The sequence below is a fragment of the Balaenoptera ricei genome, chromosome 9 (assembly GCF_028023285.1).
Source record: "Balaenoptera ricei isolate mBalRic1 chromosome 9, mBalRic1.hap2, whole genome shotgun sequence".
Classification (NCBI taxonomy): Eukaryota; Metazoa; Chordata; class Mammalia; order Artiodactyla; family Balaenopteridae; genus Balaenoptera; species Balaenoptera ricei.
The window spans coordinates 5,886,983-5,904,325 of record NC_082647.1 but is presented as its reverse complement, the minus strand read 5'-3'; the positions used below and the strand labels follow the sequence as shown (position 1 = coordinate 5,904,325).

The 17,343-nt window shown below is 41.2% G+C and overlaps 1 protein-coding gene across 8 annotated transcripts in view; it reads right to left on the bottom strand.

The window, feature by feature from the left end:
- Positions 1-460: 460 nt before the first annotated feature.
- Positions 461-17,343, bottom strand: part of PRKAG2 (protein kinase AMP-activated non-catalytic subunit gamma 2) — a 284,802-nt gene continuing 267,919 nt past the window's right edge. For 6 of the 8 annotated variants that reach the window (XM_059932994.1, XM_059932995.1, XM_059932998.1 and 3 more), the window contains 6 exons: positions 16,270-16,396; positions 13,471-13,636; positions 13,117-13,154; positions 8,711-8,857; positions 5,464-5,557; positions 461-1,032 (listed from right to left, as the gene is read on the bottom strand). In XM_059932994.1, the coding sequence (XP_059788977.1) occupies positions 1,001-1,032; positions 5,464-5,557; positions 8,711-8,857; positions 13,117-13,154; positions 13,471-13,636; positions 16,270-16,396 (604 nt within the window). In that variant the 3' untranslated portion in view covers positions 461-1,000. Of the gene's footprint in view, positions 1,033-5,435; positions 5,558-8,710; positions 8,858-13,116; positions 13,155-13,470; positions 13,637-16,269; positions 16,397-17,343 lie in introns of all 8 variants that reach the window. The other 2 variants (XM_059932996.1, XM_059932997.1) reach the window with 2 other exon arrangements.

Below are 17,343 nucleotides of genomic sequence, written 5' to 3'. Positions count from 1 at the left end.
TATATAGTGTCAACATTTTCAGAGCACTTACATTAGGAAACATTGTGTTTCTCCTCAACCATATGACAATACTGTATATGCCACAGTAAAATTTACAAAACAATCGCATCAGCAATCACACAAACGTCATGATTTTCATGTCAAAACACAAGAAAAAATAGACATCTTCCCGGCACTTTGTTTGCAGCCCCACAGAGAGGTTCCCACAAATGCTGTTAGAAACTTCAGCTTTTAAAACCTAACAGTGGCTATTTGAGAAGTCATATCCTTTCCAGATCAAACTTAATGAGAATTTTGCCCTTTTAAAATAGCAACCAATGGTTTATTAACGGGTACGGTGAAGTTTACCCACCAAAAGATGTGTAAAAAATTGCATGAAAGTAAAAATAAATAAAGCTGTTGTAAATCAGCCTTGTTTACACTATAGTTCAGAACAGAACACTAACACATAAAACCATCATTAAAGTTTTATAAAGTAATTATTTATATTCAAATTACAGCTATTCAACAAATCTAATGAAAACAAACTGATTTGGTAAAGGTTCAGACGTTCACACTCCAGCAGTGTCAGTTCACAAGGACACGCTCCAGCTGCGATGGGCAGTAGTGATGACATATCGCTGTTCTGACATAAGGCACTAGATCTCAATATGCCACACACTCGCCTTATGTCATATTACCTGTTAGATACCAGTGAATTCTTTAAAATGAAAAATAGCAGAAATTCAGGACACAGTGCACTTTAATGACATACAGCATTTGAAATCTTTCAGACGACGGTCTGAAAACAGTCTTTTAATGCAAGCTCGCATCTTCAAACACAAAATCTTTCTTTTTTATGCTTAGTTTCAACATCACTGGAAAAAACACCCATCACTAAACCCTGATACACATTCTCAGCCATTGGACTCTGTTCTATCGCGGTCAGTGTTCATGAGGCAAAGCGTGACCCAGCATCTTTGTTCAAGTTCTCCTGCGAGGGCTCCTCCACTCACGGTCGTCATTCGGTTTCTGTCTCCTTCTGCTTGGCACCTATCAGGAGATGGGAAACGAAAGTTTCAAAGCAATATAAAAATACGTTGCAGCTGTGCATGTCCTATATGAACGCAGTGGTGGTTCTCTGCCTGGTGGCACCTCCCCGCACCTGCAGAGCCTTAGGAGACGTGGGGAATGAGCAGGGGAGCGCCAGGCTCCCCACCCCCACCTACCATCACTGCAGCACGCTTTGAATCCATTTTGCATATCTTAATTCTGGCACTCTTTTTTTTTTTTTTTAAATATTTTGGGAATAGATTTTACTTTTTTAAAAAAATTTTTATTTATTTATTTTTGGCTGTATTGGGTCTTCATTTCTGTGCGAGGGCTTTCTCTAGTTGTGGCAAGCGGGGGCCACTCTTCATCGCGGTGCACGGGCCTCTCTTGTTGCGGAGCACAGGCTCCAGACGCGCAGGCTCAGTAGTTGTGGCTCACGGGCCTAGTTGTTCCACGGCATGTGGGATCTTCCCAGACCAGGGCTCGAACCCGTGTCCCCTGCATTGGCAGGCAGATTTCTCAACCACTGCGCCACCAGGGAAGCCCTTTTTTTTTTTCTTCTGGCCATGCCACGAGGCTTGAGGGATCTTAGTTCCAACACCAGAGATTGAACTTGGGCCACGGTCGTGAAAGCACGTAAGTCCTAACCACTGGACCATCAGGGAATTCCCTGCGTGTCATAATTCTAAATATGCAAGGTTTAATTTGGAAAAGAAGAGGGTTCTGCTGCTAAAAGTTTTTAAAAGAAGTATGTATTTAAGTTTTAGCGAAGGTGCAAAGTATTTCTGTTGTGCATACTTATAAAAATGTAAAAGCATTAAACATGCTTACAGTAACTGCACATAAAACCTACTCTCACCTTGCCAGGATATTTTGAAATGGGTTGAGAGGGGGGAGCTGCCATTTTTTTCATTACAACAGATTCCGTGTTTTCTCATCAGACACTAGAAGACACTCGACTTTGAAAGAGATCAACAATCTATAAAAATAAGGGGCTAAAAAAATTGTAGCTACTGCCATCAGGCTGTTTACTCACTAGTTGCACATGTGGATACTCAGGTTTGTTTGGATAGTCTGAATTAAGTTGGACAATGAACTACTGCTAAAAACTTTTTAAAAAAGAGAAGATGTTACTGTATCGAATCAGTATCCTTAATGGGGAACTGTGTCCAGTATCTGGTGAAAAGAATAACCACTGGTACCTTTTATTCACATAATAGTGGATTCTTTCAAAAAGCATCTCTTACTGATTATTCCATAAACATGCACCCAGCAGTGCTGGTCCAGGGTATGGGGCTTGTCCCGGGTACGGGGTCTGACGGCGCACAGCGTTCACGCACGGCTGTGCTTTCAATCAGAGGATCTCTGGAGGGCCACTAGGCCTGTGTCGGGCTGCTCATCCTATAGCTGAAGGGAGGGACGGAGGCTGCACAGGTGAGCAGCGAGCTGGCCCACACTCACACAGCTCCGAGGGGACAGCGGGGCGGGGCGGGGCTGCCCAGGCTGGAGCTCTAGTCCGATGCTTACCCCACACGGTCACCCGAGTATGCTAGCGTCTGATCTGACGGAGGCGCTCCCTCTGTTCCAAGACAGCACTGCTCCCGATGTTCACTGGTAATCCAGTTATTAGGAATACAGGGCATTTTCCTAAATGAACAGCGTTATACACACCGTACTACAAAGAATTCTAATTCGACTATCCCTGTCTTTACAATATTTATTTCTGTGGTAACATACATTCCAAATCCAGCTGTGGAACAGGTTTCCTCCTTGCATTTTCATTAATGCTGACTTGCATTAATAATTTAGAATTTTTGAAATATCAAATCTGGATGGAAGTTTAAATTCACCCAGACGGGGGCTTCCCTGGTGGCGCAGTGGTTGAGAATCTGCCTGCTAATGCAGGGGACACGGGTTCGAGCCCTGGTCTGGGAAGATCCCACGTGCCGCGGAGCAACTGGGCCCGTGAGCCACAACTACTGAGCCTGCGCGTCTGGAGCCTGTGCCCCGCAACGGGAGGGGCCGCGATAGTGAAAGGCCCGCGCACCGCGATGAAGAGCGGCCTCCGCACCGCGATGAAGAGTGGCCCCCACTTGCCGCAACTAGAGAAAGCCCTCACACGAAAACTAAGAGACCCAACACAGCCATAAATAAATAAATAAATAAATAAATAAATAAATAAATAAATAAATAAATAAATAAATAAATAAATAAAAAAAAAAAAAAAAAAAAAAAAAAAGTATTTAAATTCACCCAGACGAACATTCTCATTCTTACGGTTTGTGACGCCAAGGCACAGAGAGGATGAAGAACTGCTTACTCTGAATTGGTGATGCACAAAGAATCTTGGCCACGGGGACGGAAGCGAGTTGACATTTGGCCTGACTCAGCCCGGCAAGCTGTGTGCCTTGGCCCAGGGCCCGCCGACTAGAAAAGGGGTGTCTTTTTCTGAAGGTGCCGAGTTACGTGCCCGTGGGGATGAGCCTGTCTGGAGGTGAGCCCTCTTCCTAACACGCACAGAGGAGCTGCACAGCTGACCCCTGAACAACACTGGGGCGCTACCCACAACTCATCCTTTGTATCCACGATTCCCCTCCGTATCCGCAGTTCGGCGTCTGTGGATTCAACCAACCATGGACTGCGTAGCACTGCAGTATCTACTATTGAAAAAAATTCACGTATAAGTGGACCCATGTTGTTCAAGGGTCAACTGTATATAAATGCAGTCACACTCTCTGCATTGGTCCTGCTTCCTTGCTCTGCTTCGTCTGTGGGGTTCATCCACCGTCCGATACAGCTATGTGTGTTCACCGTCAACGTGTTCCACTAATGAACAGAATGCAGTCTGTCCGTTCTTCTGCTCAAAGATATTTGGGGTATTTCCAGTTTGAGGTTATTACAAGTAATGCTATGAACGGTCTCACATCTTTTAGTCCTTTTCTCATTTCATGACTACAGAGATTATCATGAGCCATAAAAAAAAAAGAAATCCTGCCATTTTTGACAACATGGATGGATCTTTCACTTATTTCTGAGCGAAATAAATCAAGACAGAGAAATACCATATGGTTTCATTCATATGTGTAATCTAAAAAAACCCAAGCCAGAACTGATGAACAAACAAAGACAGCAGAAGAACATGGAGAACACAGCAGTGGTTACCAGAAGGGAAGGGGGTGGGGGTGGGTGCAGGGGGTGAGAGGCTCAGCTGTATGGTGGTGGATGATAGCAGGACTTGGGGGGTGATCACTCTGTAGTGAGTGTGCACACAGGTTGAACTCGAACGCTGTACTAAAACTTAAGTAATGATTAAAAAGAGGTTACCATGAGTTTCAGGTTCTCACATATCCGAAATTTGAAAATGACTGCGCAAGCCCTGTCTCTCGAGTTTCTGACTCAGCAGACGTGGGCCGGGCCCCACCTGTGCGTTTCTAACAACGTCCAGGTGCTGCTTCTCCACGGCCTGCTGGGAGTCACCGCTCCCCCGGAATCACGCCCCTGCCGCTCTCACTTAATCAGCGCAATCTGTTTTCTCGCTGGTGATGGGGATTCTTTTCGGGTGGGTATCTTCAGGCTATAGGCCAACTGTAAAAACTAGTCTTAGCCAGTTTGATTGATTTCTGAACTAAAGAAAAATCAATACCCTAGTAAAGGCACATTTTAATGTTTAACTTCTAAGAGTTCAAAGGGCACATGGTTTAGTCTCCTGTCTTGGCCTTGATCTGTGAGGCCTGAGGCTGGGTTGTCTGTACTTCATGTGGGTGGGGAGGGGAAGTGGAAGGCTGGTGGTTTTAGGACCCCTTCAGCCATTAAACGATTAAACTGTGTGACACAGGAGAAACACCGAAGGCCCCTCCCTCCCCCTGCCTCACGGGCTCCCCGACTGTGACCTGAGGGTTTGCTTAGAGTTAATCTGGCAGAAGATGAGTTTAGTCACCAATGTTTGGCAGTTAACGTAATTTCCATACACTACTAATGGAAAAAAGTTTGTGTAGGTCATTTTGTTTTATATACTCATAGTAAGCTTTTTTTTTTTTTAAAGGGTAGATGGTTTCAATACTTAGATCCCAAAGAATTTCCCTCCTGATTTCCAGTTAGTAGTCCTAAACATAAAGCAACACTGAGGAGATCTTCACTTTTTAATGGGCAAGGTTATGACGATCATGGCAATGAATCCTCGATTACTTAAGCACTTCTGGGTGTCGACAGGATGCTCTTAAGTCAGAATACTTTCTATAAACTTTTCTCTCACTCAAGTAGAATAGGAGAACTTCAAAACCACAAAGAAAATGAAAATGGTTTACAAAGTACTGCGCAGAAAGCTGCGGCTGGCAGGTGGGCGAGGGAGGGCTTGCTGCCCGGCGTCCCCGCCCCGGCCCCGCCTGGGCTCCCTGTGCACTTACGGTAAAGGTCAGACACTGGCGTTTATACCTGCAGGGGTGAGTATCAGGGCTTGCAGAATATCCGACAGGGAAATAATGCCCACGATACTGTCTGTTTCGTTTACTACCACCAGCCGATGGACCTGCAAACAAGAGGAAAGGAGGCCACGTGTGAAAGGTGAAATAAGTAAAGGTTTAAAATGGACGTTAGAAGAAGTCTTTCGTGTGCTATACAATGAACAGATCCCACAAATGAGAGAAAGGAACGGTGCACAGAGCCATGCAATGGTCTTGGCTCTGTTAAAATGCAATGCTGATTTGCTTGACTACTTTTAAGAAAAATTAGCCAGATATGTCCTGCTGAGTTTTCTATTTTCAAAATATTAATATATGAAAGATACAACTCGAAACATGAAGTATCACAGTAGCTGCTTCATGTAGCTTATAATCTCTTAAACGGTTTTTAATTTTTAAAAGTTGTATCTCGGTTTCTATTAACTATCACATAACTGGTTTTACCTGGGAGAGAAGTCCAAATAAGCAGTGAAACTAAATAAAAGGTCACTGCTCTTAGATTATATTTTCTCTTTTCTCTATGAAGCTCATATATTAAGAGTAACAGTCAGAGGATGATCAACTGTAATAAAGTGAAATAAATTACATTCACGTCTTGTTTTCTACTTGGAAGTCTTTTATAAGTGAGTGGACCGTGTTCTGAGGTATTCCTATAACAAAGCGTCCTTAAAACAGGAAAGGAGGGAGAGAGCACCACGCTTCTCTGATTTAAAAGCTTTAGAATTTAGGCTTGAGGCAACCACATGCCAGTTGGTTACCCTGGAGATCCTCTTCTCCACACTGAACAGTTAAAACCCGCTGGTACAGAATGGGTGGCACAGGAGGGAGATGGGAGGAGCCGGGAAATCATTTTTATAGTTTGTCTCTAATGATACTGTGCCGGTGACGCTTTTGACATCATAGCTTGCTTTTTAGGTTAAAAGAGAAATCACTTCGTCATCTTTCTCATGCTAATCAACATAAATTTATTTTAAAAGCTTCTCTAGAAAAACTTATGTTCTTCAATAACCCTGTGATATAACACAATTATCTATTAACTTTAATCATAAGTTGATTTACGTCTAGGGCCAGAGAATGCTTTATATTCTATACTAGACACATTTTGTTGTTAACATTTAATAATGATAAATAACTATCTTTTGAACTACTAAAGGTCAAGGGGAAACCATTTCACTTAGAATTAGTTCTGCCAGACAGAAATGACCACCAAAAATATTATTATCTGTTGCTGAGTCTAAACTTATGTTTCTTTTCTAAAAGCTAGTGTGGTATTTGTCATATAAATAAACCAAATCATCGCTGATACTGTATACCCTTCTCCTAACAAAATATGTTGAAGCTGGGAATTCCCTGGCGGTCCAGTGGTTAGGACTCTGTGCTTTCACTGCTGAGGGCCCGGGTTCAGTCCCTGGTTGGGGAACTAAGATCCCACAAGCTGCTCAGTGCAGCCAAAAATATACTGTATATATATAGAAAAGTATATTTTATATATATATATAAAATATGTGCATATATATATTTATGTGTGTGTGTATATATATACACACACACCCACCCATATATATATATATGTGTGTGTGTATATATATATATATATATATATATATATATATATATATATATATATGTTGAAGCTAAAAACTGGTCTTTGTCCCCCAACAAGGAGTCATATGGTGAAAAAAATTTTAATGACGAAAAAAGTCAAGGTGGGTAACTTGAGAAAACTTTAATTACACCTGTATTTCCCTCAATGACCTATTTTCATATTAAAGTTTGTGCTGCTCACCAGATGAACTTCCAGGACAAGCCAATCACTTTCTTCTCCTACCTGCAGTAGCACGTGCTCAAACAGGGGTCCTGGGAACACGGAGGCGTGCTCGCGTTCTCCACAGAGACAGCCGTGTTAATACTGCGGGGCGAGTCTTTCTAGTCTCTTTTCTATGCACGTGCACATTTGTTAACACGAAGCATCACACTATATATAGTAACTGGCCCTTCTCTTAGCAGTATATTGTTTTTCCATATCAACAGTGTTCTCCTTTAATATGATTTTTAATTGTTATAAAGGGTTCCATCAGATGGATGTGGTCCATTGTCCTTAAAATTAGGGAGGAATGTCTTACCTATTTCTGCTTACGATCTTCAAAAGGCATATAAAAAAGAACAATAAAAAGCTTAGATGTATTCCTAAGTCAATTAGAACCCTCTGGAAAACTAGTAATGGATGTTAAATTCAAGTAGAAAAAGACTTCGTGTTGAGACTAGTGAAACGGTAAAGGCCACGGCAGCTGAAGCTTGGGGAGTCAGCTCTGCTGAGGACGGAGCAGGGTGGGACCCTCCAACACACGTGACAGGAGCAGGGCAGGTGGACTTGGGCAACGTTGGCTCCCGAAGACGGGCTCTGTGCTCTGTGCTCTGACCCAACACACCACTTCACAGGTAACTTTCAGAAAGCAGGCTAAGGTCGCCTGCAATTAGCCTAAAAATAACCAGGTACTTTTTCTCAGGGACTGTATTCTTGCTTTTAAATAAAAATCAAAGCAGACTTATTATGAATTGATTTTGCCTAATAGGGGTTAGAAGGAACACAGTTGCATCCTTCAGTCCTAAGGAGTGATGAAGAGGGTAACAACATTCCTATCCCTAACAAGAAAGGAAAGAAATTATTTTGGGAATGGGTATACTGAATTAGATACACTATAAAATGATCTTGCTTATCTTTTATTCAGAGTGTTATGCAAAGTATACTAAAAAATCTTACAGGCAGTAAAATACAGGGGGACACAAGTGCTCACGGTCAGGAGATGAACAGACCGTTTAACTTAAAAAAAAAGATCAGAATACATTTTATTGACTTACTTGTTAAAACCATATAATTACACATTTTTAGCTTTAAATTCATCAATACTCTAAGGAAACTTAAAGCTCTTGGGACTTCTGTTTTCTCAAGTATGTTTTAAAACCATGGAAGTATCCTTATTTGATTCAGCTATGATGTCAGGACTTATAAATTCAATTCAATTCGGTGAACATTCACAGATGACCTACTATGTGCCAAGAAACGTGCTAGGTTCTGGAGCAGGGAGACTGTGTCACCGGACTGGCCTGGAAGGCTGCCTCACGGGCTGGTCCTGTGACCCAGAATTCCTGGGGCACTGTTTCCTAGCTAGCACTCGTGGCAGACGGGGAGGCGGGGAGGGACCCGGGTGCAGCCACTTCACCTCGGCTCTCACTATTCTGTCCACGATGGTCTCCAGTACTTCCAGCTTACTGCACTTCACTACGCCTTCGAAATACTGTGACCGGTGCTGCAGGGCCTGGGTCACTGTGATGTCTAGGTTGTTGTATGTTTTTTCAGCAGCAAGGTTCTATAATAAAGTAACAGTGGGTTATATCCTTCATTTCAATTCACATCAATGACCAAAGTTAGTTCAAAGCAGCCTGATCTTTAAAAACATTGATGTTTATCATAACTTAGTACCACTGTACCAGCTTATGACATGCCATCAGTACTGTTATTTCATCATCTTATCAATAATCATTTAAAGCTTATAAGGTGTACCTTTATTATGAAGCAACGGTTAAATTCCGACTGTATGTCCTACAGAAGATTCCCCTATTCTTACCCTATAGGGTTCTTTTTTTTTTTTCTTTAATTGAAGTATAGTTGATTTACAATGTAGTGTTAGTTGCTGGTGTACAGCAAAGTGACTTATTTATATATATATATATATTTTTTTTTTCCATTATAGGTTATTATAAGATATTGAATATAATTCCCTGTGCTATACAGTAGGGCCTTGTTGTTTATTTTATATACAATAGTTTGTGTCTGTTAGTCCTAAACTCCTAATTTATCCCCTCACTCTTACCCTACATTCCCTGAATGAATAGTCTTTTGAGAGGTGGACCAACACCTGCAAAGGGTGAGAAGTCCCCAGGGCTAGGGAACAAGGTTTTTGCTAGAAAGGCTTTGCGGGGGCCCCTCGGGATCAAGTAATCACGGAGGAAGCCCTGTAGATCTGAATGGCTTCTCAAGGTTCTGATTAACCTTACACGGTCCCACCCAACCAAGTTCCAATAAGCCTATTTTTTGGTGTCGGTTATGTTAAACAGAATAAGATGAAACAAAAGGTTCTGAGACAGCTACAAAAGAATACTTAATGCTATGGTCAATATTAAGGCAAAATAAAATGGTATGCAGGTTTGGGGCTATCAAAGTTTCAGTTCCCTTTCTTAGAAATAATGTAAAACTCTAAGGAAATGAATTTAAATGAATGGGGGGAAAGTATCGAGTGGAAGGATATAAGACCAAAATCAATCTAGTAAATTTAAACCAGGGATTAAAAAACAGAACTTTACATAATGCTATTAAATACATTTGCTGTCCTCTTTAGAACAGTTGTTCCCAATCAGCAAGTAGTGGGATATGGGTGACCAGGGATCCACGTGTGCACTAAGCACATGCCTGTTGGCAGAATGAATCAATGTCTCTGGTATAGAAACATGACCATTTAACATATACACATGCTGTAGTAACGGATAAGTGACTCATGTACTGAAAAGACAAAGAATTATAAAATGCTACTAATATGGAAAGGTACAGTCTCCCAGGACTGAACCAGGAAAAGTCAGAAAATATGAACAGACCAATCACAAGCACTGAAATTGAAACTGTAACTGAAAAACCACAAACAAAAGTCCAGGACCTGATGGCTTCACAGGTGAATTCTATCAAACATTTAGAAAAGAGCTAACACCTATCCTTCGGAAACTGTTCCAAAAAATTGCAGAGGAAGGAAAACTCCCAAACTCATTCTATGAGGCCACCATCACCCTAATACCAAAACCAGACAAAGATACCACTAAAAAAGAAAATTACCTGCCAATATCACTGATGAACATAGAAGCAAAAATCCTCAACAAAATACTAGCAATTTGAATCCAACAATACATTAAAAGGATCATACACCATGATCAAGGATTTCTCAGTATCTGCAAATCAATCAGTGTGATACACCGTATCAACAAATTGAAAAATAAAAACCTATGATCATCTCAATAGATGCAGAAAAAGCTTTTGACAAAATTCAACACTGATTTATGATAAAAACTCTCCAGAAAGTGGGCACAGAGGGAACCTACCTCAACATAATAAAGGCCATATATCACAAACCCACAGCAAACATCATTCTCAATGGTGAAAAACTGAGAGCATTTCCTCTAAGACCAGGAACAAGACAGGGATGCCCACTCTCACCACTTTTATTCAACACAGTTTTGGAAGTCCTAGCCATGGCAGAGAAGAAAAAGAAATAAAAGGAATCCAAATTGGAAAAGAAACTGTCACTGTTTGCAGATGACATGATAGTATATACAGAAAATTCTAAAGATGCTACCAGAAAACTACAGAGCTCATCAAAGAATTTGGTAAAGTTGCAGGCTACAAAATTAATACACAGACATCTGCTGCATTTCTATACACTAACAATGAAAGATCAGAAAGAGAAATTCAAGAAACAATCCCATTTACCACTGCATCAAAAAGAATAAAATACCTAGGAATAAACCTACCTAAGGAGACAAAAGACCTGTACTCCAAAAACTATAAGATGCCGATGAAAGAAACTGAAGAAGACACAAACAGATGGAAAGATATGCCATGTTCTTGGAATGGAATAAATATTGTCAAAATGACTATACTACCCAAGGCAGTCTACAGATTCAGTGCAATCCCTATCAAATTACCAATGGAATTTTTCACAGAACTGGAACAAAAAAATCTTAAAATTTGTATGGAGACACAAAAGATCCCAAATAGCCAAAGCAATCTTGAGAAAGAAAAATGGAGCTGGGGAAATCAGGCTCCCTGACTTCAGACTATAGTACAAAGCTGTAGTCATCAAAACAGTATGGTAGTGGCACAAAAAGAGAACTGTAGATCAATGGAACAGGATAGAAAGCCCAGAAATGAACTCACGCACCTATGGTTAATTAACCTACGACAAAAGGAGGCAACAAGGGAGGCAAGACTATACAGTGGTGGAAAGGCAGTCTCTTCAACAAATGGTGCTGGGAAAACTGGACAGCTACATGTAAAAAAAAGAAATTCGATCATTCTTTAACACCATAAACAAAAATAAGCTCAAAATGGATTAAAAACCTAAATGTGAGACCAGACACTATAAAACTCTTAGAGGAAAACATAGGCAGAACACTCTCTGCCATAAATCGCAGCAACATCTTTTCCCATCCATCTCCCAGAATAATGGAAATAAAACCAAAAATAAACAAATGGGACCTAATTAAACTCAAAAGCTTTTGCACAGCAAAGGAAACCATAAAACGAAAAGACAACCCACAGATTGGAAGAAAATATTTTCAAATGATGAGACTGACAAGGGATTAGTTTCCAAAATTTACAAACAGCTCATGTGGCTTAATATCAAAACAACCCAATCAAAAAATGGGCATAAGACCCAAATAGACATTTTTCCAAGGAAGACATACAGATGGCAAAGAGGCACATGAAAAGATGGTCAACATCGCTAATGATTAGAGAAATGCAAATCAAAACTACAATGAGGTATCACCTCACACCAGTCAGAATGGCCATCATCAAAAAATCCACAAACAGTAAATGCTGGAGAGGGTGTGGAGAGAAGGGAACCCTCCTACACTGTTGGTGGGAATGTAAATTGGTGCAGCCACTATGGAGGACAGTATGGAGGGTCCTTAAAAAACTAAAAATAGAGCTACCATACAACCCTGCAATCCCACTCCTGGGCATATATCTGGAGAAAAACATGGTCCAAAAGGATACATGCACCCCAATGTTCACTGCAGCACTGTTTACAATAGCCAAGACATGGAAGTTACCTAAATGTCCGTCGACAGAGGAATGGATAAAGAAGATGTGGTACATACATACAAAGGAATATTTCTCAGCCATAAAAAAGAATGAAATAATGCCACTGCAGCAACATGGATGGACCTAGAGATTGTCATGCTGAGTGAAGTAAGTCAGACAAAGAGAAATATCAGATGATATCGCTTATATGGAGAATCTAAAAAGAAATGATACAAATGAATGTACTTACAAAACAGAAACGGACTCACAGACTTAAGAGAATGAACTTATGGTTACGGGGGTGGGGGGGAAGGTGGAGGGAAGGAATAGTCAGGGATTTTGGGATTGACAAGTACACACTGTTATATTTGAAAAGGATAACCAACAAGGACCTACTGTATAGCAGAGGGAACTCTGCTCAATGTTATGCGGCAGCTTGGATGGGAGGGGAGTCTGGGAGAGAATGGATACATGTGTATGTATGGCCGAGTCACTTTGCTGTGCATCTGAAGCTGTCACAACATTGTTAATCGGCTATATTCCAATATAAAATAAAAAGTTAAAAAAAAATAAAATGCTACTAATATGTTACTCACTGCTAAACCAATGAATATTAAAAGTACAATTACTGTTGGGGAGTCTATGGAATTCTGATAAGGTCCTCATCCTCAAAGAAGCTAGGAATCATTAAAGTAGGAAAAATCACAAGAAACAGACTAATGAATATGCTTTAAATGCATTCTAGATGACAGGTTTAACAAAATTAAAAATACTTACAATTACATCAAATTTGGAATAAATATCTACAACTTTTCCTAAAAATAAAAATGTATGTTAGAATAATGTCTTAGAAACAAAAAACAGCATTTAATATCAATCTTAACTAGATATTTACTAAGAATTAAATATTGCTAAACAAAATAAACTTGTCTATTTTAAAAGGGACATGAAATCATATCTTAATGGAAAATGTGAAAATAAGCCAGTATAAAATTCTTATTCTCCTGAGTACTCCTTGGTCTAAGTTTTCATTTCCCCACTTATCTGATATGCCAGGTCATTTAACAATAGTTTTACCCTAAGGAGATAAACCGTTGTTTCTGTTCAACTGCTATGGCCCAGCACACAGACCTGACTCGTCCACAACAGGCAAGGCTGACACTCGTCTTTCCACGAAGACGTTCAAGGCTTTAATGATGGGAGTGTCTGGGTGTATGAAGGCGATGTTGTGGTAGGTCCCGATTCCGAGCGCACCCAGGTTCTGCTTCATGAAAGCAGGCTTTGGCATATCAGACATCTAGACAGGAAGACGGGCACAGATGCTCTAGAGCCAGAGCAGACCTTTTCAGTGTTCACACGTCCACACTCGATGAAAAACTATGTGCAACAAATTAGTCTTTTCTAACAATCCACCCGGATATCTGAATTAACGTGAAAATGTTACATACAAGAACTGTGTCTTTTGTTCAAGCCAGCTTATATGTTTACGCTTATATTTAACTACTTAGTAAAAATACTGCAAAGCACTAACATTGTAACATTTTCTCCTTCTCTCCACCCACTGGAAAACCGGACAGAAGGGAACAACAGGTCTATTTGGAAATTAAGACCCATCAGCCACCAAGAATCTTCTTAAATTATTCATGTTAAATTCATGGTCCTGCTGTCATCATTAAGTAATGTTTATTAAGAACCCACACGTTTCCAAACCCAAAGCGTTTGATGGTGGCTGTCTGAGCTGCTAAGCTAGTCCCCACACCATCCCACCTCTACATCCTGAATTCTCCACTGGAGGACTCCAATTTTTGTCTACTAGGAACAAGAACAAGCCAACTGAACAGAATTAAAAGAACATTTAAAAGTTAACTTTTCTTTTCACGGGCTGTTTTAAAGGAGGAGGGAGAAGTCAGAAGAGAGAAGTCTAGGATCATGTTTGACTAAAACAAAATAAGGTCTATGGTTTCAAAAATCCACCTTTTATAAAGGGTACAGTTGATTCCATCCTCCTGGTGTACCTTATAATTATCAGGAAAAGATGAACAATTAGAAGAAACAAAATGTTCAAGTCAAAGAGTTCATCAATATTCAAATCATGAGAATCCTAGAAATTTAGAGAGAAAAAAAGAAAGACCTATTAGGTCATCTAGCCCATCTCGATGCAGGATAAACCCCTGTTCCATCTGCACACTTAGGCTGACTGTCAGATATCTCTCAGGGCAACGCTACTTTTTCTCGGAACATGATCTCAAGGCAGTAAAAATCAGGTTCTGGAGTTTACTTAAAATTCTTCATTTTTATCTGAAAATCCCTAGCTGAATACTCTAACAGCATGATTCTAATTACCATATTGGCCCAAATATAAGACAGTACTGGCGGAGGCCACCTCCTCTACTTGTAGGGGAGAAGATGCCAAAGGCCTGTCTCAGGCTGTGCCTCCTCGACGGCAGCGCGGCCACGGAAATGCGCTGGGCCTCCGGGCGCGGTCGGCCCTGTGAGCCAGGCGCCCTGACCCCGAGGATCTAAGCCACCTCCGGACACGGACGGGCGGCGCCGTTGGAGGGAGGGCTGCTCCACCACCGCCACCGGCAACTGGCAACCGTGGCAAAGCTACGCAACCTTGCTGAACGTTATCGCTTCCAAATCGGATGACTAAAAATACCTACCTGAGAGGGTGGTGGCTAGGGTTAGATTTATCATGTGAAGTGCCTGACACAGCGTAATGCTCCTCTCATGATTAGTATTGTTTTAAAATGGCAACTCTAAGGGGGTACATGGGCTAAGAGCCTGGTACAGCCCCGCCCTGGGTCCTGTTAAAGCTCAGCGCCCAGGCGACTGCATGCGTTCAGCCCACGGCAGACAGGAAGTCCGACCAACAATGTCCCCGCCTCCTTAATTCTTCTTCCCTAGACTGCCTATTTACCAAACTTCATGCTTTTTTGTAAGTTACTCTTCTCCTTCCTACATTCTTTCTTAGTGTTTATTTAAACATGATGAGTGTTACATTTACACAGACTATTAAAATAGAGGGCTGGTTTGACGGACAAGGCATTTCTCCCAATCACTTAAACCCTCTGCGCTGAGGTCGGAGCAGCCTGGGCTCCTTCACGCCACACTAGAAATCTGCTCTATTTCCTTATTTGAAGCTGTGGAGAAGACAGGAAAGCTAACTTGATGTAGATTTTTAATGTCTACTAAATTCTTTTAAAAAAATGATTCTTAATATGATCTCTTCTGAACCATGAATGAGGCCTCGTACTGGTTCTAGCTGACCAATTACTTATAACCTCAACTTCAGTGCATGTAATTAAAAGGAAAAAATGAAAGCCCTCCTGTGAACACTCTGGCCCTTCTGAGCCTCTTTTTAATACTGCCGACCAAAGAGGTTCTGAGTTTTGGATGATTATGAAGCCATCTCATTTCCGATGCAGTTGAGAAAACCTACAGACAATATAGCCCTGATTTGGACCAACATGGTATTCCGTTGTCAAAATTTTATTTGCTTTGGGCTCTTCTATCACTGCTGCAGTAAATAATAAGACCATCCTGGGGCCAGGACTTCTGAGCATGTCCCCAACCATGACACCAGTAAAGCATCATAAGGCAGTCTGGCTCAAGCTATCTTGGGTAAGCAGTTCCTTAATCAGACTGACTCGCGAACTGCTTTGCTTCTCCTCATTTTAGGTGATAAAATATTCTCACTTAAATAGAGAATTCCAAGTGTTTTTAACTTGCACTGAAAGGTGATTACTTTTTAACTGGAATCAACTTTGAGAATGTACAATTCAAATAGTAGTGAGTTGAGAAACTGAAGTTTAGAAATGGAGACCTCAAAACTATCGATTTCTTCTATGAGGGTAACAGGAGCCAATTTACTTGAAGTAAATTAAAGTAGATGCAGCTATGTCTTTAGAAACACTAAAAACTACTTACAAAAAGCTGGAGGAACTTGAGGATTCTTTTGTGGGTAAGTATATAAAGTGCATTCCCACTGATAGGGTCAATAACTGGCAATCTGTGGATTTTATTTTTGATCAACGAGTGTACAGCATCGAAGAGGCTGCGGGAAAAGCCATTACAGTTGTTAGGAGGCTTTAAAGAAGAATTAGAAAACTTTGGACCACCCCTGCTTTAAACGTACTTTCAGTGTCTTTCTTTAAATTACAATATTAAAAGGTTGACTGACCTAAAACAGCGTTCTAGAAAAGTTGTAAACTGGAGATCTCAGCAAAATTTTCGATTTTCCATAATCTGTTAATAAGCCTCAAATCCAAGTGTGAACTACAAAAATCTCTAGGAGAGCAGTTTTTTTAATAGCAGGTTTGATGCTTTTATTTGAGAAATGACAGAAGCTAACCCCTCGGGAAGCTAACGGACGACCCTGGCAACAGAGGGCGCTGTGGCCGCGGCCCCGTGCACTGGCCGCTCTGACTTCACGCGGCCCACTGGCCGCTTCCGTGCGCAGCCAGCCCACTGCTGGCTGCTCCAGCCGCTCCTGTGACTGCCGACAAGGAGGTGTGCTGGGCGTAGCTGTTTTTTAGGACTTGGAAATAAAATAATAAAAATCAATATTCCACTTTTTCTCACTAGTGCACTAGTTTTAAGAATGCTTTTATTTCTGAAAATGTATCCGAGCCGTCCCAGAAGGCTTGGGTCAACACTTGTGGGCAGCCCCATCCTCTGACCACCTCTGGACCAGTGCCTAAGGAGACTGATTTTTCAACTTCAGTGCATGTTGGGACCCCTGGGGGAGTTGTTTTAATGCACATTCCGGGGCACTAAAACCCTCCAAAGACTGACTGGGAAAAGAGCCCAGGAATCTGCAGCTTTAATGAGCTCCCTAGTGGGTTTCTGCTGCAGGTGATCTGGATTTTCAAACTGCTCAGTATGACCATCTTCCTAGTTCATTATCAATCAGTCCTTTGGACCAACAATGGCTGTGATTTCTACTGTCTGTCTCTAAGCTTACTGAATTTAATATTAAGGAGGCTGGGCCCTATCTAGATT